Here is a 22,906-nt window from a genome sequence, read left to right as displayed (position 1 = left end):
TCAGGTGAACAGTGGCCTGGAGGGTCCAGAGGTGGAAAAGGGACCCTCAGCTGAACACATGACATGGAGCCACAGGTCTTGTCTCCTCCCTGCTCCCACCCTGTCCCTCCCCAAGCTGTGTGTGGCTAAGGATGCCCGCTTTAAGGACCCGCAGATGTCAGCCTTACAGCGAAGGCCCGAGCGGGGGGCTAGGGTTATCGCGGTACAGGGACTGAAGGTGAGGTTTTCATCTTTTTGTGCCATGACCCTCTGAGAGTCTGGTGAAGCCCAGGCACCCCTTTCTCAGAAGAACTTTTATTTTCCACAAACTAAAATACAAAGGACTACAAAGTCAACTAATCATTTTGAAATACAGTTATCAAAGTATTTTAAAAGGTTGTTATAATGTGCTTCAGAATACGTTAAACAATGAGACTTAGTGGCCAGTCTCACACATGCTGTAATTGCAGAGCAGTGATGAGCGTAAATGGGATTTTGAGATTTCTGTGACACCTGTAACGTGATATGAAAATATCTGCGATGTCTCTTGGGGTCGGAGCCACAGGTAATGCTAAGACCACTGTGATTTGTTTCTGTATTTGTAATTAAAGGAATGCTGAGATTCACTTAGACACTGGTGAAAAGAAAGATGCAGACTTTTCTCCACCCAGGGCCACGGATGCCTTGGGGGGTTTGTGGTCCCCCTTCCCTAGAAGGGCTGAGAACTTCTGTACTGAGCAGAAGCCTGGGAGAGACCCACAGGAGAAGCCTGCAGCCAGGAACCAATCTTTGCGGAGCTGCATGGGGAAGGCCAGAGGCACTGCAGCCCAGACAAACTGACTCACAGGACCAAATGCTAAAATAAATTTAAATAAATACAAGGTTGTGGGCTGCCGCTGCCTGACAGGCCTGGAACACATGTGGAATGGAAAATGAGGGCAACGGATAAAAATAAAGACCGAGATGAGCAGGAAAACAAGAACAGTCTCCCCTTCTTACCCCACCCCATCGCTGCCCACCACACACACATCCCAGCATTCAGGAAGACGGCCTTTTCTCCTTGTCATTTGTTTTTTAAAAATTTATGCGTTGATACTTTCTCCGTGGGGAGGTGGGTAATTCTGTTTTTTTTTTTTCCCTATGCCCCTCAAACAAATGAACCATGTCATCTCCTGCCTGAGACGGGAATCAGTTCCTGCCAGATGTGTCCCCGTTCACTCTGCAGTTCAGGCCCCTCCGTTCCGTGAGACAAAACCTTGGAGGCGGTCACCCAGTACATCTGAATTCTCAACCCTCGGGTCCCAAGCGACCCCCAGCGGGGGCACCCCTCATGCCAGCAGACGCTGGCTTTCTTTTAAGGCCCCGCTCAGAGTCGTTTTCCCCACATTGGACAGCTCTAGTTCGGTGCTCTCACTCTTGTCTAATGCTGTTGCTTAGGCTCATCTCCGCAGCAGACATTGGGAAGTTAATTTATCAGGGTTTGGAAAACTGAGATGGGAGAGAACAGAAAGCCATGTTTGCAAATGGGGAGCCCTGCAGCACATGCAAGAAGCACAAGATTGAGAGTTCAAGACCAAGTTCTGAGACCAACTAGCTGTGTGACCTTAGGCAAGCTGCTTAACTCCTCTGAGCCTTGACTTCTTCCTCTCTGGAAAGGGAAGAAGATAATAATAGTTAACGTCTAAAGTATGCTTTTTATTTTTTAGAGACAGCTTCTCTCTCTGTCACCCAGGCTGGAGTACAGTGGTGCAATCATAGCTCATTGCAGCCTCAACCTCCTGGGCTGGAGCAATCCTCCTGCCTCAGCCTCCCAAGCAGGAGGGGACTACAGGTGTGTGCCATCATGCCCCACTTCAAGAGTGCTTTTCATGGGCTAGACACTGTTCTAGATACAGATATGAACCCATTTAATCCTTATAACAGCTCTGCAAGGTAGGTACTATTATTGTCTCTATTTTGCAGATAAGGAAATGGCATCAGAGGATAAATAAGTCCCCCAAGCTCACGCAGATCAAAAGTAGGAAAGCCAAGTGCAGACTCAGGCTGTCTGGCTGGTTAATTTTATTTCTAACCCCTCCAGCTGCCTCTCTTACTCTTCCCTGAAAAGGGATTCTACAGGGGATATCAAATACACAAATACACAGCAGGCTGGGTTGGTATGTAAGGGCACCATGACCCACGTCCTCTTGGATAAAGAGAACGTTAAGATTTGTAGTCATAGAGACTGACTGACCCATCTAATGGTTTTCTAGGGGCAGACCCTGAGCATGGTGGGCGAACAAGGCTTGCCTGGAATTGCACCTGAGTGCGTAAGAACTGGGCTGAGAACCTGGCTTGGGCACTCTCTCTGCCGCCTTCTCAGGGCAGTCAGGGTAGGTCTGGTGGTAGAAGGCTGAGGTCAGTGTTCAAAGTCCTTGGACGATTTGAAATCACGGAGCCTCTGTCACAAAGACTGAAGGAGCCAACTAGTGTCCTGGGAAGATTTCCAAAGAGCAGTTTCTATTGGACTTTTAGATGTCTATGATCAGGGAACTGGGGTTTTCTTTCTGCAAACACCTTAACAGGAAAATGGCTAAACTGTTAAACTGTGGGACACTGAAATGCATGGTCCCGGGTGTGGGGAGTGTCTCCAGTGTAGGAGACTTCACTCCGTTTCATTCACTGCTTCCATCCTGCACATTTCAACACAGCCATCAGAGGGCTCCTTGAGAAAGGCAACTCAGACCACATCAGCTCCCTGGCTTCCCTCCGGACTCCCAGTAACAGAAAAACGCCTTCCTGTGCCTGACAAGGCCCTGTCTGGCCCCTGTGGGGGCTGCAGCCTGGCCTCCTGACACCCTTATCCTCTTGAGCTCTGTCTTGGACATCACAGGAGCCCCTTTCCTGCTCCTTGAAAATGTCAGGCTATTTCCCTTTTGGGGACCTCTGCCCTTGTAGGGGAGCATCTGCTGCCAGAATATTCTCCCTTGGCAGCTCTGCGAGGCTGCATCCTCCATGCCACTTAACTTCAGCTCCAACAGCACCTTTCTGAAGGCCTTCTGGGACCGGAGTGGGAAATCGCCCCTACCCCACCCTATCATGCACTCACCCTGTTTATTCAGTTCTGAACATCCATTTCTACTGCCATTTGGTCTCCCCACTGGAATGAAACATAAACTCTGGGAGGAAAGGAGCTACAGCTTCAGCACAATCCCCCCAGGACCTAGCACAGTGGCGGGCACACAGGTGGTACACTTAACACTTGTTGCATGAATCAATAACTAACCCTCCACCTGCATCAATTTCATCCTAGTCCCTCAGGAAGGCCAGGGTTCGGCAAATTAATGAGGCCTGAAGGCCCTTCTGAAATATTCCAATTCCCAGAAGAAGCTGGAATCTGGAAGCCGAGGCCTCTCTGGGGTGGGGAGGAGAGTGGTATTCCACTCCCTACCCCAATCCCTCTTCTCTGCACAAAATATTCTCAAGGACAGCAGCAAATGCGTTCTGAGAAGCTGTGGGTTGGGAGTGAGGCAGAAGTAAAGTGAATCAAATGCTCCCAGCTCTGGAGAAGGAAGGCAGGATGTCCACAAATGGTATTTCTCCTGACAGCGGATGAGAGGAACTGTCAGTTTTCAGCTATCTGGGTCAGTGGGAAGGGGTTGTGCATAATGAAAAAACTATTTAAGAACAATACCCCTCACTGGGACTGTAAGGCAGCCAGAGGTGTGGATGGTCTCTGAGCCACTGTGCCTCCATCCCCCGCCCCTTTCTGCTTGTCTGACCTTTTGGAGGGGGATGCCACTCAGAGGTAATCCACTGGCGCCTAAGTGGAGGAATGTTTTTTAGGGCAACTGAACAGAAAATTCCAACTCGTGCAACAAACCGTCCCGTCCAGAAGGGAAAACAAGACTGCCAGTGGCTGACTCAGCTTCCAGGCACGCTAATGAGGTGACGCTGGGGAGGGCTGCAGGCAAGGCCAGCAGAGGAAAAGCTGACCCAAGTGGAGAAAACGCCAAGGGTGTGCTGGCGGCAAGGGCAGCGCAGGGGGTTTAAGGATATAGACATCATTCAACCCAGGTAGGGGAACGGGTTGCCGATTCACCGTGGCTCCCCAGAGCACCAAGGAAGACATGAGAAAACGCCCAGCCTCTGAGTGCAGGGGAATGAGGCTGCCACAACCTTTAATTTGAAACTCAGAGGCGAGCTCCCCACACCAAGGCTGACTTCTGGGGCTTCTGCCTTTCCAGTTTTTTTTTTCTGATTTGCATCACAACTATCTATTTGCATCTCAACCGTCACAAGGTACAAATGGGTTGTTGCTGGTTTCAGCCCACCCTGTCCTTTTCTTCCCCAGCATCTGTGGGTTTTCTACAGCCAGGCAAAGGAGAAGAAATTACTCAGTGAGACTTGACAATGTGAATGGAGTCCTTGGGAGATAGAGGGGACTGCTCTCAAGCACCTTTGTTGTTGTGAATGGTCTGGCAGAGCCCGAGATTCAGTGAGAGACTGAGCAGCATCTTCAATCTGGTGGGGACAGTGAATTCAATTAGCATCCTCATTAGGAACGACTGCCACAAAGTTCCTGTGGAGAGGTTACACTGCTTCGTCCTTCCCTTTCTGTTTAATCAGCTCCCTCGACTGCCCCACCATGGATTTCTGAGGTCATCCTTGCTACACAAACTCAGCCGGACCCAGTTTGGAAAAAGCTGTGGGCCACCTTCCCTAATACTTTTGCATTTAACCGTGCATTAACTCATCCAATGCTCATTTCTGGACTGCCCACCACGTTCCAGGCAGTGTATGAGGGCCTGGGTTACACTGGCGAGCCAAACCAGGCATGGCTGCCACCTGTGCACCATTCATTGCCATCGGGAGTTGGAGTTAACAGGACACTCACACTAATCATGGGCAGTGCAAGAGTCACGTGGCTCCACGAAGCCTGGGACAGAGGGTTCTGACCACTCTGCCGGTTCCCTTCCCTCCAGATAATTTGCTCAATGAACACACCTTCCTGCCACACTGAGCAAATCCAGAGTCACCTTCAACTCAGACACAAATCCCAACAGATGTATGTTTCCCTCAGAAATGGACTGGCAAGAAACAAAACTTTCCTAAAAATCTCTCCTCTAGCAGTTGCCTGATTTCTCTTTGTGGTTCCCTGATTTTTCTCATTCTGGACACTCAGGCAATGTTCAACTGCCAGTAACTTCTTTTGTTCCTGTTGGCAATGTGGCTAAATGCTCCATGGGGGTGCCTGGGTCTGAGTCTCCATCATGGTGGGGCCTCCACTATACCCAAGACTGGCCCTCTGCAGCATTCGCCTGGCCAGCTCTGGATTTCTCCAGAGAAGAATATGAGATACACGAGAGCAGGGCTAGGGCTGAAAGCAACTCATCCCTCTCTCTTATGGAGGAATGAGCCCGGTGCCACATACGGGATGGTTTAGGGGCTGCCCCATTCAGAGGCAGGAAGATGGCCAAGGTGACCTTGGGTGGCCTGGGCTCCTGGACTGCCTCTCCTTGTTGGCTCTGTCTTTGCAAGTCACTGTGCCCTGGAGAAGAGGAGGCCAGGCCTGCACTGTCAAAGATACTGACCAGCTCCCTCGGAAAAACAGCCATGGAGAGCAGGGAATGGTCCCTGGTGGTGCTGGGTGCCCTGACTGCAGCAGGTGTGCCAATGGCTGAGCCTGGGTGGGGGGCGGTCACTAGAGGTGAGTTGGACCCAGATACCCCTGAGCATTCCTCAGACATTTCAAAAAGCGCTTCTAGCAAAGGGAGCCTGAGATGAAACCAGAGGTGTCAGGGTTGCCCCCAACCAGTCGTGGTGAGCAGGCCTCAGGGGGTTCTGGCCTTACAGTGGGTTGTGTTCATTGGACCCAGTCCTGTCAGGAGCTGCAGCTCCTCGATGACAATGGCTTACGTTTGTGTGGCAGGCCCTGTGCTGCACCTGTGCATACCTCCTCTTGCCTCCTCCTCTGTGGCAGACAAAACTACCTGGCACCTTCTCCACGCTTCCTGGCCTGCAGGTGGTGAGGTGGGGACATGTAACTAGTTCTGGCCAGTAGTCATCGGGTAGAAGTTGCGGAGCCACTTCTGGGATGAAGCACAGAAGAGCTGGTGCTTAGCCTGCCATCTGCCTCTTCTCTGCTGCAGGGACTGACAGACCTGCAGATCGTGCCCCTGGGTGACTACACGGGGTGGGGTTTCCCTGTCCACTTGTGCTGGCCTAGTCGTCTGCATGAGAAATCAACTTTTACGTGGGGGCTAACTTGGTACTGCAATATAAGCTGATGGATACATTCTCTTTCTTTTCTATTTCTTTTTTTAAACATATGAACAAAGCAAGGCTCATTATTTTACCTGAAGTCACAGAGCTAGTACATAGCAAGGCTACACTGAAACACAGGCCCTGTCTGATTTCAGAGCTTGTGCTGCTCCCACACAAGCTGCCTTCCTTCTGGGTTGCCTCCAAGATCAAGCCTCAATTCCTTGGCTTGGGATTCAAGGCCCTCTGAGGCCTGGGTCCCAGCCTATCTCCCCACTGCACACATTCTTGCTTGCCTGGATTACTGCCTGCTCTGGCCAGCCAGCCTTTCTGTGCACCTCTGGGTGCAGCCCTAGGCCCCTCTTGCCGTAGAGCCTCTCCTGATCCTCCCAGCCCCTGTTGCTCCTTCTCCAGCTGACCCCTCACTGCCTGTGGTCACGGGACCTGGACCCCACGCTGGTATCCATGTTTCTCTTCTCTTGGGCATTATGGTTCTCCTGAAACCACAGATGGGACTTTCTTCCGAGCATCTCATTCATACAGCCATCTCCAAAAGCGGGTACCTGCCCTAAAGGGGGTACCTGCCCTCCAGGGGGATACAAAGTGATCCATTAGGGTGTAAGAAAATGTTGAAGCTTATTTTTATACCTGTTTGTTCCACCTTTTAAAATTACTACATTTAAAAATATGTTTTTAAATTTTTTGTTTTGAGACAGGGTCATCTAGGCTGGAGTGCAGTGTCACAATCTCAGCTCACTGCAACGATCTCAGCTCACTGCAACCTCTGCCTCCCAGGTTCAAGAAATTCTCATGCCTCAGCTTTCTGAGTAGCTGGGATTACAGGCACACACCACCACACCCCACTAATTGTTGTATTTTTTGTAGAGATGGGGTTTTGCCACGTTTCCCAGGCTGGTTGCAAATTCCTGGGATCCACCCGCCTCAGCTTCCCAAAGTGCTGGGACTACAGGTGTGAGCCACTGCACCGGGCCTAAAAATATGTTTTAAAATGTACATACTGTATTTGTATCAACACACTGTGGACTCCTTGGGATAAGGACCATGGGTTACACTTGGCTCCTCCCAGGGGCTAACTGTAGCTCCTTGTAAACAGTAGGTGATCGATACATACTTTAGTTATCTCAGACAGTATGAAATGCCTCAGCAGGAGGTAGAGACACACATGTACATGTGCACACACACTTGAGCACATACACAACAGCATGGTGGGACCAACTTGCCCACGTGCCCTGAGTCCTTGGGGGGACCGTGTCCAGTTGAGAGGGGCTGATAGGAGGTAGGCAAAAGACGTGGGCAGAGGGGCTCCTGGGTCAACAGGGCAGGCTGCTTGCTGGGCAGCCAGAGTAGAGAGGGCTCCTTGGAGGGCGGTGGAGGAAGCCCAGCCTGGAGCAAGGCCATCTTGGCAGCCCCACATGAGGAGTAATTGAAGAGAAGCACCTCAGGCCGGAAAACCTAATGGAATTCCTGAGCAGCGTGGGCCAGGAGGAGCAGCAGTAATAAACCGAAGTCCTATTAGCATGGCAGCTGCTGATGGGCAGGGAGATGGAGCGCAAGGAGGGGTGAGGACAGGGAAGGAGGCAGGCTGAGAGGGTCCTGAAGGGATGGAGACCTGGCCCCACCCCATGGAGGCCTGGTGCCCCCCCTCGCACCCCTGTGATGCAGGCTGTGGCAGGGCCAGTGCAAGGGGCTGCCCCTACCCTGACCCGCTTCCCTCCTCTCCAGCTCTCCCTTATTTCCTTTTAAGACTGGGCCCAGCCAGGCAGACCTCTTGGTGATGCAGGCATCATCTTATGGCCTGGGATCCCCTCCAAAGGACTTAGGTCCTTCTGCTTTTCATAAGGAAAAGATGCGGTCATTATTACACCAAAACCAGGAATTAGAGTTTCTGCTAAGGTCATCATTTAAACAGGAGCATCAACGGTACAAACACCCCAGAGAGGGCACCAGGTGATCCATCAGGGTGCGTGAAAATACATGTATGGTTTATTTCTACTTTTTTTTTTTTTATTTTGAGATGGAGTCTTGCTCTTGTCGCCCAGGCTGGAGTGCAGTGGCAGGATCTCAGCTCACTGCAACCTCCATCTCCCAGCTTCAAGTGATTCTCCTGCCTCAGCCTCCTGAGTACCTGAGATTACAGGCACCCACCACCATGCCCAGCTAATTTTTGTATTTTTAGTAAAGACGGGGTTTCACCATGTTGGCCAGGCTGGTCTTGAACTCCTGACCTCATGATCTGCCCGCCTTAGCTTCCCAAAGTGCTGGGAATATAGGCGTGAGCCACTGCGCCAGCCTTATTTCTATCTTTTAAAATTGCTATTTTTGTGCATGCTTTACAATATCCCTAGTAAACTAGTATGATCATGTATGTAACTTCTAAATAATAACCACACATATGGAAACATGAGCTCACAAGTTTTTTTGCTGTTGTAGGGGGTAATCCAAATGTAGAGACTAGTGATTTTTTTTCAGCCTTATTTATCCTCAGAAACTACCAGGAATGGGGTGCTACAATGTTTCTATTTTATAGCTGAGGACCTGGACATCATAGGCAGCGTGGTGGGTCTGGATGGGCCACGTGTCCGGGGACTCACCTCATCCTTGTCCACCACCTGGATGAAGAGTGGAAGGGCAAAGCCGACCTGTGCCAGCTCAGTGATGGCCACGCTGTACTCAGAGCTGTTGAACTCCGGGGCATTGTCATTGATGTCAATAACGAGGATATTGAAGGTCGTGGTGACGGTAGCGTCAGATGGGGTACGGTCATCATTCAGCTCCGTGCCCTGTGGACAGAGACCAGTCACCCCGGGATGAAGGCAGCTAATTACGGTAACAGCTTTTACTTACTTTCTCAGCACCAGGCACCGTGTTTCAATGTGAATGATCCCATCCAATCCTCACCACAACTCCAGGGGGAAGATTTTGTCATTAGCATCCCTATTTTAGTGATAAGGAAACTGAGTCTCAGAGAGATGAAGTAACTTGCACAAGGATTCACAGCCAGAGTAGACTTCAAGCTCAGGCAGTACGATCCTAGGATTGACAGCAGATGGATGAGATGGGGTGGGGAGGACAAGATTGATCTGGGGGTTTATCAAGGGACAAGGGGGAAGTCTTTATTCACTTTGGCAGATGATGAAGCTGAGGCCAAGACTGTTTCTGCTGATGGTTAATCAAGACCTAGCTGAGCATCTGCTATGGACTGAACCCTGTGCTCGGCACTGAGGGTCAGCATAGATGGACTGATTCAGATACCTGAGTGCCCAGTCTCTGGGCCAGAGCCATAGGCCCAAAAGTGCTCATTCCCAGTTCTCACTCCAGCCTTCCGCATCTGAATCTCTCTGGGTGAGAGACACAAGAACAGATATCTTTCAATAGTTTCCCAGGGGATATGAGTTCACAGCCAAGTGTGGGAACACACCCTCACATTTTATATAAAGACAGAAAAACTGAGTTCAAGTCCCACAGTGGGGTGCTGGGACCAGGGGGCAGCTCTCTCTGGTGGAGCTGACCGCCTCACCTCCATGGGAAGAGAGCAGATGGGAGGGAAGGACGGTGGTGTGAGCACACTCTCCCATGGCTAAACTACAGCTGAACAGCCGGGCCTCTTAAGGTCAAGGACAGCAATTAAGGGCCAGGCTGGGCTGCACCATCCTCCGCATGACGATGGAAGGGCCTCCTTCCCAGAGCCCCTGGCCTCAGTCTTTGGGCCACCCCTTCCTCTCAATCAATGACTGATGGCCTGGGCTGGGGAGGCCCCTTGTGGCTCGGACAGCATCCATACCTCTAAATGGGATTCACAGGGAATGGCTCTGCAAGTCACAGTTTTGAATTAAAACTGACCATGAGTGGCAGGTGGCTGCTGGGGTTGTGGGACTGTAGCTCTGCCTCACCTTCTGGGGTGGGGACCCAGCACCTCCTTTCCTCCTTGCTGCATTGCTGTTTCTTAACCCAGGGAAGCCGTGGCACTTGGAAATGGGACAGAACCCCAGAAATGGAGCAAATTCCAGAATTCTAGGTGGCTGCAACAGAAAACTTGGAATCCTGGGACAGCAGGAAGGAAGCACCACAGGATGAGCACCTGCTGTGTGCCTTCCCCTAAGAGGGGATAAAAGTTTCATCTTGTGTGGTTGTCGATAATGGATGCGGCATGTCCAGCCACCTACAACTTCATAACTTGGGTGCCTTCCTGATGGGTCCCTGGGCACAAGCGCCGGGAGTCAGCGCAGGGTGAGAGCACGAAAGCGATGTGCTTCTGGAGCTACCACCAGGGTCGGGAGCCCTTAGACACTGCTAGAGGCTGGCATCCGAGTGGGGGCATCCCCTCTACCTGGGGTGAAGGTGCCCACCACCTGGCTCTCACCTTCACAGTCAGGATGAAGCCGTGGCTGTACAGGGGGTTCTCCCGATCCAGCAGGCCATTCAAGGTCAGCGCTCCGCTGATGTAGTCCAGGGCAAAGATGCTGTTTGTATTCCCTGCAAGAGAGAGAAACATTCAGGTGTGACTGGGCACAGGGCATGGGGGCATGGAGCTGGTGTCAGGGCTCCTCTCTGGGCATAAAGACTCATCAGGAATGCTGGTTCAAGAGTAATGGAAAGAGCCCTGGTGTCCACGGTCCAAGCAGCCGGCTGACAGCACTGGGTCCCAGCAGGAGAACAGCATGCCCCTTCCAACCTCCTTCTGGTCTCTCTAACCCAGCCAGGGAGAAAGTCTTGGTCTGGTGCTACTATGCTTTAATGCTTCTCTAGGCTCACTTGATTTCTTTTTTAGCAAAGAGAGAGCAGGCTTCAGGCTCAGTGCCTTCCAAAGGGAGTGGATGCCAGCCAGGATGCAGTAACCTGGTTTTGTTTCTCTTGTGCTTATTTTTATGGTCACATTCTGTTCTGTTCTAGTCTAGTCTAGTCTAGTATATTCTATTCTAATTCTCTATTTATGGCAGTGATGTAAAGTTTCCTCTTACAATAAGTATAAGTTAAAGACATAATTTTAAAATAAGTACTATGTTAAGTACTTATTGCAAAATGTAAGATATGTATTTAAAGTACTGGCAAAAATGATCTACAAGCAACACTTGCCTCAAACCAATGTCTCTGTAAACCCACCCCTTTTCCTCTGCCATCTTCAGTTTCTTCTTCCTCTCCACAGAAACTCACACTGGCATCCTTGGGTTTCTCCAAATCACTGTGCTCTTTCCGGCCTCCTTATCTTTTAGTGTCTTTATCTCTTGTTCTCATCCTCCGTCCAGCCCAGTGCCAGCCTCTTCTCCTCCTCCTCCAGGAAGTCAGTCTTGACTTCTCCAGTTGGCCCCTTCTAGTCCCCACAGGCATTAGCCACTGTTTTGTAACTAACTGTTCCCCACCTGATTCCTGGGTGTCTGGATCTCCTTCCCGACCCTCTGAAGATGGGGGCCTTTCATGACCGTCCCTCAAGGTACCCAGACAACGCTGGGCACACAGTGGCAGGCATGTTCCCCACCTGATCCAGTCCTGCATGGGCCCCCATCCTTGCCCATATGCCCTTCCCACCAGGTTGTGAATTCACCTGGGAAAATCCCGATTCCACTCTGCTCTCTTCTTCACGAACCAGTTTATTGGTTCATTCACACACTCACTCCCATTCATTCACCCACCCAGCAATCTCTGGGATAGGCTTTCCTATAGCAGGCCCTGAGCTGGGCATTGTTGGGCATGCAATGTCAGCGTGCCAGAAACCCTGATGCCAAAGCACTTGCAACCCAGTAAGTGATCACTGGTACCCACCAGAATCAGCATCTCTGAGTTCACAGCAGGGAGGGGCTGTTTACAGGTGGGAAAGCTCAAAAAAGGAAAGTTCCATGGAGGACGTGTCATTGATATCCTGGACCATTGACTGGCTGTGTGACCTTGGGCAACTTACCTTTCCCCTCTGTGCCCTGGTTTCCTCTCTTGTAAAATACAGATAAAAAATGGCATCTGCCTCATAGGGTTATGAGGAGTAAATGAGTGTGAAAGTATAGATACATTGCTTTGGGACCATTCCTGGCACAAAATAAGGACTCAGTAGTGCTGCTGCTGTTACTGTTTGAGGTGGTTCCTGGAGAATAGGCAGAACTAGGGAAGAGGATGGATGGACACCAATTCCATATTACAGAATTAACACCCAAGCCTTCAACACATGCAGGTGAGCATGGAAGCGGCTGTAGTTCCCTGGTCTTCCCTTTCCCCATCTCTCTCTTTTTTTCTTTTTCTTTTTCTTTTCTTTTCTTTTTTTTTGAGACAGAGTCTTACTCTGTCACCCAGCCTGGAGTGCAATGGCATGATCTTGGCTCACTGTAACCTCTGCCTCCCGGGCTCAAGTGACTCTCCCACCTCAGCCTCCTCAGTAGGCGGGATTACAGTTGCCTACCACAATGCCCAGCCAGTTCTTTGTATTTTTAGTACAGACGGGGTTTCACCATGTTGGCTAGGCTGGTCTTGAACTCCTGACCTCAGGTGATCCACCTGTCTCAGCCTCCCAAAGTGCTGGGATTACAGGTGTGAGCCACCGCACATGGCCCTGCTTCCCCATCTCTAAAGGGATCTGCATGTAGCAGAGGCTCATAGCATCTCTTGGATTAACAAGGAAAAAAGTCAAGGGTAGGGCAATTTCCTCTTCTAACTTTAGACTTTGGGACAGAAGCTATTCTCAACAAACCCATGCTGAGTCACCTGCCTGTGCTGGTCAGCGAGACAGCTTGCTTCTATCCAGGCTGATGGCCAGTGGCCACTCTCACCTGTCCTCCCAGTCCACTGCAAGGGCTGGCCAAAGTCAGGGAGAGGCTGCAGAGGGTGGGACCTGTTTAGGACTCAGTCTATCAGTCTATGGCTTTGGAATCTCTAACTTGGGGCCAGCCCAGGAGCAGGTATCCTTGTAGCTGCCCCTTTGCCTAGAGCTTCCTTTCCCAGCCATAGAGAGACCTGGGTCCCTTCCTGCTGGGTTTTGTATGGCTGTGTTTGCATAGTGGGGAGCTGGAGGGACAAGATTGCAAGGAGGCATATAAATATATGATAGAAGGGAATTTCTTTAGCTGGGAATTTTGCTGCTAGAGAAACGGGATGTGTGCTTTCATCTGTTCTTTCATTCATTCATTCAACGAACGGTTATTGTGTTTCTTTAATGAGCATACAGGTAGGGTGCAGTGGCTCACACCTGTAATCTCAGCACTTTGGGAGGCTGAGGCAGTTGGATTACTTGAGGCCAGGAGTTTGAGACCAGCCTGGCCAACATGGGAAAACCCCATCTCTACTAAAAATACAAAAATTAGCTGGGTGTGGTGGTGTATGTTTGTAATTCCAGCTACTCAGGAGGCTGAGGCAGGAAAATTGCTTAAACCTGGGAGACAGAGACTGCAGTGAGCTAAGATCACACCACTGCACTCCAGCCTGGGTGAGAGCAAGGCTTTGTCTAAAAAAAAATGGGGTTACATTTTAATGGGAGCCATAGCCCTCAACCAGGTACTCACAGTACAAGGTGATCAGTGCTGAGGCTGGGTGAAACAGAGGCAGTGCAGGGCCCTGTAGGGGCCGAGGTCCTCTGAGCCTCTAAGGCTGAGCTGAAGGGCTGCCCCAAGGCAAGACCTCAGACTGTCCTGTCTCCCACTGCTGCCCCTCACCCCTGCCCCAACACACTCACAGGCAGGGCCCTCCTCCCCAGCCGACAGACAGCATCCCCGCATTCCAGATTTTCATATAAATTTACTCTTTCCAATAAAGGCACCTATCAAATGTTTAACTAAATGTGATTCCATTTTTATTGTTGTGAGATTTTTCTTGTAAATCATTCACAAACCCGAAGCCCCTTGTTGAGTGACATGCTTTCTTTTTTAGTTTGAAAAAAATAGGTTTTTAGCCCTGGAACACTCACTTGTGTTTTTCCACTCAGCTCCTAGGCCACATTCATGTCCACACTGCCCACCCCAAAACCAGCATCTGTTCCCAGCATATAAGACACCCCATGCCCTGACCCAGGCAACCTTCAACAAACCTGCAGGCAAGTACCCCCCACACGGTCCACATTCAACCAAACTCGAGACACACACACACACACACACACACACACACACACACTTCTTTTTCACACATCCATCTGCATGGAGTACACCTTCCCACCTCCTGCCAAGCATAAGTGACTAACTCCCAGGACCAACAGCCAGAAAGAGCTACACCTAGGGAGCCGACAGGGCCACCTAAGTGAGGACTGACTCAGTGAGATGCTTGGTAAGATGCTCTTACTGTCACCATAGCAACGCTGGCACTTGCTGGGATGCCAATAGGCTTGGGCAGGGGCAGGAGACAAGCCCTTTGCCCTAAGCTGGAAAGGCCAAGGGCATGTCTCATTCAAAGATTCACTGATGTTTTTATTCACTCATTCCTTTAAGTTCATACTGAGCACCTACTTTGTGCAAGGTATTGGAGAATCAATAAAGAAAAGCAGGCAAGGTTCATGCCTTCAGTCTCATATGAATTGTCTGTGAAGAGCGACATTGATGGCATAACCACACAATTGAAAGTTTAAGTACTTGCTGAGCTAAGGCCCCTGAAGGGAAGCAATTCGGAAAAGAGAAATGCCTCTGGCGGCAGATTGCATGGGTTCAAATCATGGTTCTGCTACTTGCTGGCTGTGTGACCTTGATCAAGTGACTTATATGTGGGTCTCAGTTGCTTAGTCTGTAAAACGGGGGTAATAATAGAACCCATTCCAGGCTGTCACTTTAAGGATTAAATAAGTTAATACAGTGCTGGGGACGTAGGAAGCTCCCAACAAATGTTGGCTGCCTGTGCTTTACCAAGATGGTCCCACCATGGTCTCTCCCCACCACCCCAGCAGCCTGTGCCTACAGCTGTTTTCCCAGCATGTAACAGAGCCAGCCCTACCTTTTGCCAGGAGAGCCTCACCACAGAGGGCTAGGGTTTACAGGGTGCACTGAGGTGAGGCTGAGAACAAAACCCTCAGGTCCGGGGGCCCTGCACCCAGGGCTCTGACCTCTGCTCCCTCCTTCATTCGGGATGGTGGGTGTGGGGTGGGGGCCTCTACTTCCCTGTCTTGTTCTCCTCCCTTCTTCCCCCCCACTCCAACGTCCTCCCTTCCACAGGGGCTGTGGGCTTGGCAGCCACACATGCAAGTTTCTCTGCTCTTCTGGAAACTGATACCTCCATGTCAGCCTTCTGGTCTCCCAGACATTCTTTATTCAAGTCCCATGGGGGGCTGAGGGGCCCTCGCCAGAGACGCCTTTCATCTGTTCAGCCCCACTGCTGAGCAGAAGGGCAGCTGCTTCCCCTGGGTGGACAGGTGCTGTCCTGAGTTCCGGGGGGTGGGGGCGTATCTGGTAGGCGAGGGGTTTTTGGGGTGGGATGGAGGCTGCACTTTTACCTCTGTAAGGATTCCGGGAACCGGTGATTCAAAGTGATCACAAAAGAAAAAAGCAGGTAATTACTGGCCCTGCTGGTTTTCCTGGGGGGCCACCTCCTCTAGGAGCTCCAGGAATCAAGACCTTTCCACATTTGCCAGAGAGAGGTTGGGAGGAATGAATCATGTCTGCAAAAGCGTGAAAGGCTGGTGGGGGGTGGGTGTGGGTGTGTGGGGATTGCAGCCTTCATTCTCAAATTTATTAAAACATAGTAGCCATTACTTATCAAACACTTATCATGTACCAGGCACTGAGCTAAGCTGTTTGTACAATCACATCACTTATTCGTTGCAACCACCTTATGAGAAGATATCCCATCTTCTGCATGAGGAAGCAGGCTCAGAGATGTTAAACAACTTGCCTAAGGTCACATGGCCGGCAAGTGGCCAGCTTGGACTTAGATTCACATTTCTCTTTCTCTCCCACAAGCATTCACCTTCCACGCATTTGTGGACACTCTGCATCCGGCCCTGTGCTATGGGGCAAGGAAATGGGATGAGGCCAATAAGAGGCCATCATCCTTCATAGAGTGGGCTGTCAACAAAGCGGCTTCTTCCTCAAGAGGGAGTCCTAGGGCCGGGTGCAGTGGCTCACACCTGTAGTCCCAACATATTGGGAGGCCAAGGTAGATGGATTACTTGAGGTCAGGGGTTCAAGAACAGCCTGGCCAACACAGTGAAACTCTGTCTCTACTAAAAATACAACAATTAGCTGAGTGTGGTGGCAGGTGCTTATACTCCAAGCTACTTGGGAGGCTGAGGCAGAATTGCTTGAACCCGGGAATCAGAGGTTGTAGTGAGCCAAGATCCTGCCACTACACTCCAGCCTGGGTGACAGAGTGAGACTCTGCCTCTCAAAAAAAGAGAGGGAGTTCTTACACATTCTGGAAAGTTCTAGATAAATTCCTCCTGGTAGAGTTTTATATAGCAGTAGAATGTCCATGTTACAATGTCTTCCAGGTAGCTGGAGAGGTGGCCGCCATGGGGGGAAGGTAAGGCTAAAGACAAGAGCTGTCAGCACAGTGGGGCCAGTGACATCCGTCAGACACTGGGGAAAAGCGGATCAGGCAAGGCTGGCCTTTATGGCAGATGTATAATTGGACTGAGTATAAGCAGGAATATTTAGAAGGCAGTGAAGGAGACAGAGAGGCAATGGAAAACCAGCCTAGTGCCGGGTGCCTGGAGTCAGGGGAGGAGGCACTCCCAAGAAAGTGATGGTCAAGAGGGTCAGATAGAGCAGAGATCTCAGGAAGAGGAAGGTCTGGCAAAGGCCACTGACTGGATGGTCAGACATCCCCAGAGTCAGACTTTAAGATACTGAGGGGCGGTGGGGCAGGGATGTGGGGACAGCGAGTGCCCGTGCTCAGGTGCTGCTGCCCAGAATTTGCTGTAAAAAAACAAGGTGAGAGGCTAAGTGGCAGCTAGAGGGCGCTGCAGAGTCAAGCAAAGGGCTTCTGCTGTTTTCTAGATGGTCAAAAGGGGTGGGAGAGGGAGAGGGAGAGAGAAGTGGCTGGGAGGGGCTGCAGCAGAGGGCAGAGGTCCGATGTGGGTGGGGGGCAGCTCTCTCTTTGAGCCATGGGGGACAGGAGGAGCTTAGGCTCATCCCTCCACATCTTGCTTCCTCCAGGCTGGAAGGCTACACCCCCTTCACACCCCCTGCCCCCACCTACACCACTGCCCCTCCTGCCTGCTGCCAAATCTCATCATTCCCACATCTTGTCCCCTTGTTATCTCATCGGCAGCATCTTGACCCACAGTGGAGCTGGGTCTGGGCGAAAAGCAGTTTAGTGAGTGGCCGATGGTGCGTGTGGGAACACAGGCTGATGACTTTCAATTGCTTTGTCTGCTCCGCTGGGCTAACAGCTCCTGCATCCTGCCTCTGCTCTCCTGCTCTCAGAGTTAAAGGAAAACCCTGGGAACTGCCTTTTCTGAAGGTCCAGTGTCACCTGCTATAGGAAGCCAACCGGCATCTCTTGCCTGGAGGCTATGCCACCTCTGGCTCCACTGAGCCCTTGAGTGCTGGGCTGAGAACTCATGAGGCAGCTGCCTGTGCTGTGGGGCTTCTCTAATTCTCATGCCTGGAGACCCAGCGTGGCTTTGAGGACAAGGGCCGGGGTCGTATGCTGCTATCTCTGGCAGTCCCCAGAACAGCGTTCATTACGTATTTGTTGGATGGCCTGAAGTTTCTCTTCCTCCCTCTGCAGCAATTCCAAAGGGTCAGTCAGTATGTAAGAGGCAGGGCCATACTTGGGGCCTAGTCTTGTGTTGGGGCCGCAGGGGACAGAAGAGAAGAAAAAAGCCGTGGCTTATAAGGAGCTCAGGATCTTAGGAGCTGGGCGTAAGCAGCCATCTCTTTAAATGCCAGTGTCTGAATGGAGGCAGGAGGCTGGATGAGATGACCTGTGTGACCGCAGTTCCTCCTGTGGCCTCTGACTTGGTCTCCTGGCCCTGCCTAGGTCTAGCATCAGGGATCTCACCCAGTGAAGAGAACAGAGCTGAGATGGGCTTCCATTCCTTCCAAGGGTCTCTCTTCTAGTTACAGTCTGTGGCTGGACTCTATTACATCCACACCCTGGAGGAGGCCACCTACTGAGCATAGACTTGCAGGATGTAAAAAAGACCTAGGTGCCACCAACACCTCTACCACTTGCCAGCTGTGTGACCTCCTGCAAACCAATCATTCCTTTGAGCCAAATTCCTCATCTGTAAAGTGTGCATCAGGCTGTGTGAGCATCGGGCATGTTCACGTACATAAAGCCCTTATTGTGGTGCCTGACACGTAGTAGGTCCACACTTTGGTTTCGTCTTTCCTGCCATGCCTGTTTTCTTTTCTTTCCTTTTTTTTTTTTTTTTGAGACAGAGTCTTGTTCTATCGCCCAGGCTGGAGTGTGGTGGCTCGATCACAGCTCACTGCAGCCTTGACCTCTCCAGTTCAAGACATTCTCCCACCTCAGCCTTCCTAGTAGCTGGGACTGCAGGTACACACCACTGTGTTCAGCTAATTTTTGTATTTTTTGTAGAGACAGGGCTTCACCATGTTGCCCAGGCAGGTCTTAACCCCCTGGGATCAAGCAATCCTCTGGCCTCAGCCTCCCAAAGTGCTGGGATTACATGCGTGAGCCACCACACCTGGCCATGCCTATTTTTGGAATAGTAGAATCAGAACAAGTCAGTCCCAGCTGTGGTCCCTCTTATCCAGGATTGTGAGAGGCTTGCTCCACAATGGCCAACAGAGGCTGAGTTCTTACTTTGTGCTGGGCACTGTGCAAAGTGTTTTCCATGCATGCCTTACTCATTCTTATAAAACCCCTGAGACATATACACTATCCCCATTTTACAGAGGAGGAAACTGAGGCACAGAGAGGTTAAAAATAACCTGCACTAGATCATCTAGGCAGTGAGAGGTAGAACAAGGAATTAAACTCAGCTTCCAGGAAGCCAAAGAGTTCGTGTGCCATTCAGAGGCCCCTGGCCTTGCCTGTCTCCCCTGCCAGGTGTAGCCCATTCAACAGCTGCGTGTGAGCAGCCTAATCCCTGGGCCTCTGGGGTGGGCTGGCCTGCAGGCCCATCGCTGTCCAGTGGAGCCATGTCATTCTAACTGGTATAGAGTTGTATCATTGTATAATGAAAATGGGGGGTTGGTATGAGATATGGGCTTTGAGCAAGACATCTTATGAATTAAAAATAGTTACTTAGCTGCCTGATGACAAAAGGGGTGTGCATCCTGGTTGGCATCTGGGCTGCATTCAGCAGCCCCACCATCAACATATGGCAACCAGCGGTGTGGGTTACCTCGGCTTTCAACCAGGAGAGGGGACCGGCCAAGAGTCTGCTGCTGCATAAGAACCCTGGGTTGGGGGGAAGCCTGCCCCTCCCCAAGGCTCCCCAAGCTGCCCGGAGCCTCTTCCCTCAGATCTCCTCTGCGTGCATTGAAGCCTCCACTCCAATGTCGCTCCTCGGATGCCTCCCCAGTCGCCCCAGCCTCGCCCCTGTCACTCTCTCTCCATTATCCTCTTTTATTTCTTTCAAAGCGCCTCTACTTTCTGAACCTCTCTTCTACCTGTTTCTTATTGCCTGTTTCTCCCTACTGGAATGTAAGCCCCAGGAGGGCAGCACTGGTTTCCCCAAGTGCCCAGCAGATGCCTAGCAGGTGATCAATCAGTGCTTTCTGAATGGATGAATGGGCCACAGTAGGCATGTCTGAGGGCCACTCTGAGGCTGGTAAAAAAGGCTACGGAGCAGAGCGATACTGGGGTGACTCCTGATGTCACACATCAGAGAGACACCACAACTGCACTGGGTCCCATGAGGAGGGATCAGCCAGTTAGCAATTCCAGCTGGGGCCATAATGCCCTCCTGATGCAGCCACAGTGATATGTTTGTTTGAGCGCAGCCATCTCAGTTAATTACAGTTATTACTGTCCAGTCAGGGCAAGACAACACTCCAGTCCCTCAAGTAGGTGTGAACTGCAGTCTGCTTGTCTTACAGGCATTTTACACAACAACAGTTTTTATCAAGCTCACTTAAACCAACAAATGGTTACCTTTCCTAATAAGGCTACAAACTGGACCCTGATTAATTTGCTAATAAATGGCTCCAATTTATGAAGCATTATCTTGAGTAGCCACGGATAGTGAAATCCATCATGCCAGTTTGCTAAGGGTGAAGCCACACTCTTCCACCCACAGCAGTGCATTGTGCATGGCTGGCTGTAAAATGGAAAGCCTCAGACAGGCAGCCCCTAGGTCCTCTGAGGACATTTTGATGGGGACCAGCAAGGCATCACCAGGGACTATGGCTGAAATCAGATTCTATTTCCTGAGAAACCTTTACACTGCAATGGAGAGAATATCTTCAAAGGGAATAATCATGGATGTGCCTATAAATGCAGCCATGAAGAGGTTAACCATAGTGCTGCTTAATAAGATAAACTGGAGATAACCTAGATGTCCAAAACAGGGGATTTGTTAAATAAGTTCTGATACGAAATGCACCAGGATGTTCACTATAGTGCTGTTTAACAAGAAAAACTGTAGATAACCTAGATGTCCAACAATAGGGGATTCGTTAAAAAAAAAAAGTTCTGATATGAAATGCACCAGGATGTTCACCATAGCGCTGTTTAATTAGAAAAACTGGGAATAACCTAGATGTCCAACAATAGGGGATTCGTTAAATAAGTTATGATATGAAATGCAGCAAGCCACTAAAACGTTGTAGAAGAGATGCTTGTAACTTGAAAAAATAGATGTGTTTATGACGTGTTTAAAAAAAGGACAGTGAACAGCACAGTTCCATAATTTTTTTTGGCTTAAAAAATGTGTGCATGGAAAAAAGGAATGAAATGTTAGCAAAATGCGAACACAGATGATGTGACTGATGGCACTAGAACAGAGGTTTTCAGACTCAGCACTATGGCGTTTGGGGCTGGGAGGCGGTCCTGTGCATTGTGAGTTGTTTAGCAGCACTCCTGACCTCTCTCCACCCACTAGACGCCAGTGACACTCTCCCCCACATGTGACAACCAAAAAAAAGTCTCCAGACATTGCCAAATGTTCCCAGAGAGGCAACATCGCCCCAATGAAGAACCATTGCTTCGGTCACTTCAACTTTCCCTTTTGACTGACCTGAATTACATTTGTTGTCTTTCTCTCTTAAAAAGAAGTCAGTACAAGTTCCTTTAAAAAATAATCCCCAAAGTTCTACAACTTCCTACTGGTGACAGTTGCACAACGCTGTGAATGTAATTAATGCCGCCAAGTTGTACACTTTAAAATGGTAAATTTTATATTATGTATAGTTTACCACACCGAAACAATCCCCAGCGTTTGATGGCGTGTGTCTTTGTGTTCCAAGTTAGTGCTAGATGCAGGCTGCTTTGAGAACTGATTCGTTTTAATGCACAGTTCTTCCTCTCCCTAGATTACCACCATTATTAACAACGATTCACCCGATTTAATCTCCCTGAGGGTGGGGCCTTTCCTGCCTTGGTCATGCTACATCAGTCAGAATGAAGGCAGGAGTTTGCTCACCGAGGAGCTTCGAGACACTGGAAAGGGGAGGTCTCTGCTTCCAAGTGGCATCTAGTCTAGATGAAGAAACAGGACCTATGCCAAAAAGGGGCCCAGTCCTGCTCAGGGCAGCTTACCCGGCCCTGGAAGATTCTGCAGGAGGCTGGAGGAGGAGGAGCTCCTTCAGCTGGGCCTTGGAGGGCAGGGCTGGGGTTGGTATGGAGGAAGGGGGCACTCCTGCCAGGGAGGCTGGCCTGAGCAAAAGGTGAGACCATGGCTTCCCAGGTTGGGAGCAGGCAGGAGGAGCAGAGTCCATAGGAAGCCGTCAGGAGAGGCTGATGCCAGGAGGGGGCCTCTTAGGCTAGCCAAGCAGTTTGGATTTTTGTCTGGCTTGAAGGAGTTCCTGAAGGGGGTGAGCTGGAGGCAGGAAAGCCTGCTGGTAATGAGGGCATGGACTGAGTGATGGCAGTGAGAAAAGGGCAATAACAAGGGCTGGCATTTCTTGTGGGCCGCTGCGTGCCAGGCGAGGTGCTCAGCACTTCATATGCATCAGTCAGTTACTCCTCAAGGCTGCTCCTGGTGGGGGCATCGTCATTATTTTTCCACTCTTAGGTTTTAAAATTCTTTTTCTGTTTTTATTTTTAGAGACAGGGTCTCACTCAGCCTGGAGTGCAGCGGCACAATCAGCTCACTAAAGTCTCAAACTCTTGGGCTCAAGGGATCCTCCTACCTCAGCCTCCCATGTTGCTTAGATTACAGGGATGAGCCACCATGCCTGGCTTCCATTATTATTGTTACTCCCATTTTACAAGTGAGAAAATGGAGGCACAGAGATATTAAATGACTTGCCTGAAGTCACACCACTTGTCAGTGGCAGAACCCGGAATCCAGGCCAGCCTGTCTGCCTCCAGAGACTACAGGCTTAGTTCACACGGCTGCCTGCCCCTGAGAGATGGGGAGGATGTGTGTTTCTGCCTGTTGACCAAGCACTTTACATGTTTGTTCACAAAGCATGGTCTTACTGGATCCTCAAAATACCCTGTGAAGCTGACAGTGTTACCCATTTATCAGATGAGGAAACTGAGGCACCGTCAGGTAAAGTGATAGGTCCAAGGATACATGGTTACTGAGTGGCCATGCTGGGATTAGAACCTGGGTCTTTTGGGTCTCACATAGCCTTCACGGCTGCCACAGGCCTTGTCTCTCCCATGTGGGACTGGTGCTCCCTTA

At 50.4% G+C, this 22,906-nt stretch overlaps 1 protein-coding gene across 6 annotated transcripts in view; it reads right to left on the bottom strand.

The window, feature by feature from the left end:
• Positions 1 to 22,906, bottom strand: part of CDH23 (cadherin related 23) — a 418,948-nt gene that overhangs the window by 191,847 nt on the left and 204,195 nt on the right. For all 6 annotated transcript variants that reach the window (XR_004262173.1, XM_032256272.1, XM_032256266.1 and 3 more), the window contains exons 10-11: positions 10,604 to 10,716; positions 8,835 to 9,023 (exon numbers count right to left, since the gene is read on the bottom strand). Coding sequence is in view for 5 of the 6 variants with exons in the window: in XM_032256272.1 (XP_032112163.1) it covers positions 8,835 to 9,023; positions 10,604 to 10,716 (302 nt within the window). In the remaining variant the exon portion in view is untranslated. The remainder of the gene's footprint in view (positions 1 to 8,834; positions 9,024 to 10,603; positions 10,717 to 22,906) is intronic.

This window comes from Sapajus apella, unplaced genomic scaffold (genome assembly GCF_009761245.1).
Source record: "Sapajus apella isolate SASKATOON/1434 unplaced genomic scaffold, GSC_monkey_1.0 scaffold94, whole genome shotgun sequence".
In the NCBI taxonomy this organism is placed as follows: Eukaryota; Metazoa; Chordata; class Mammalia; order Primates; family Cebidae; genus Sapajus; species Sapajus apella.
The sequence above is the reverse complement of the archived record's forward strand: the minus strand, read 5'-3'. Positions and strand labels throughout refer to the sequence as shown.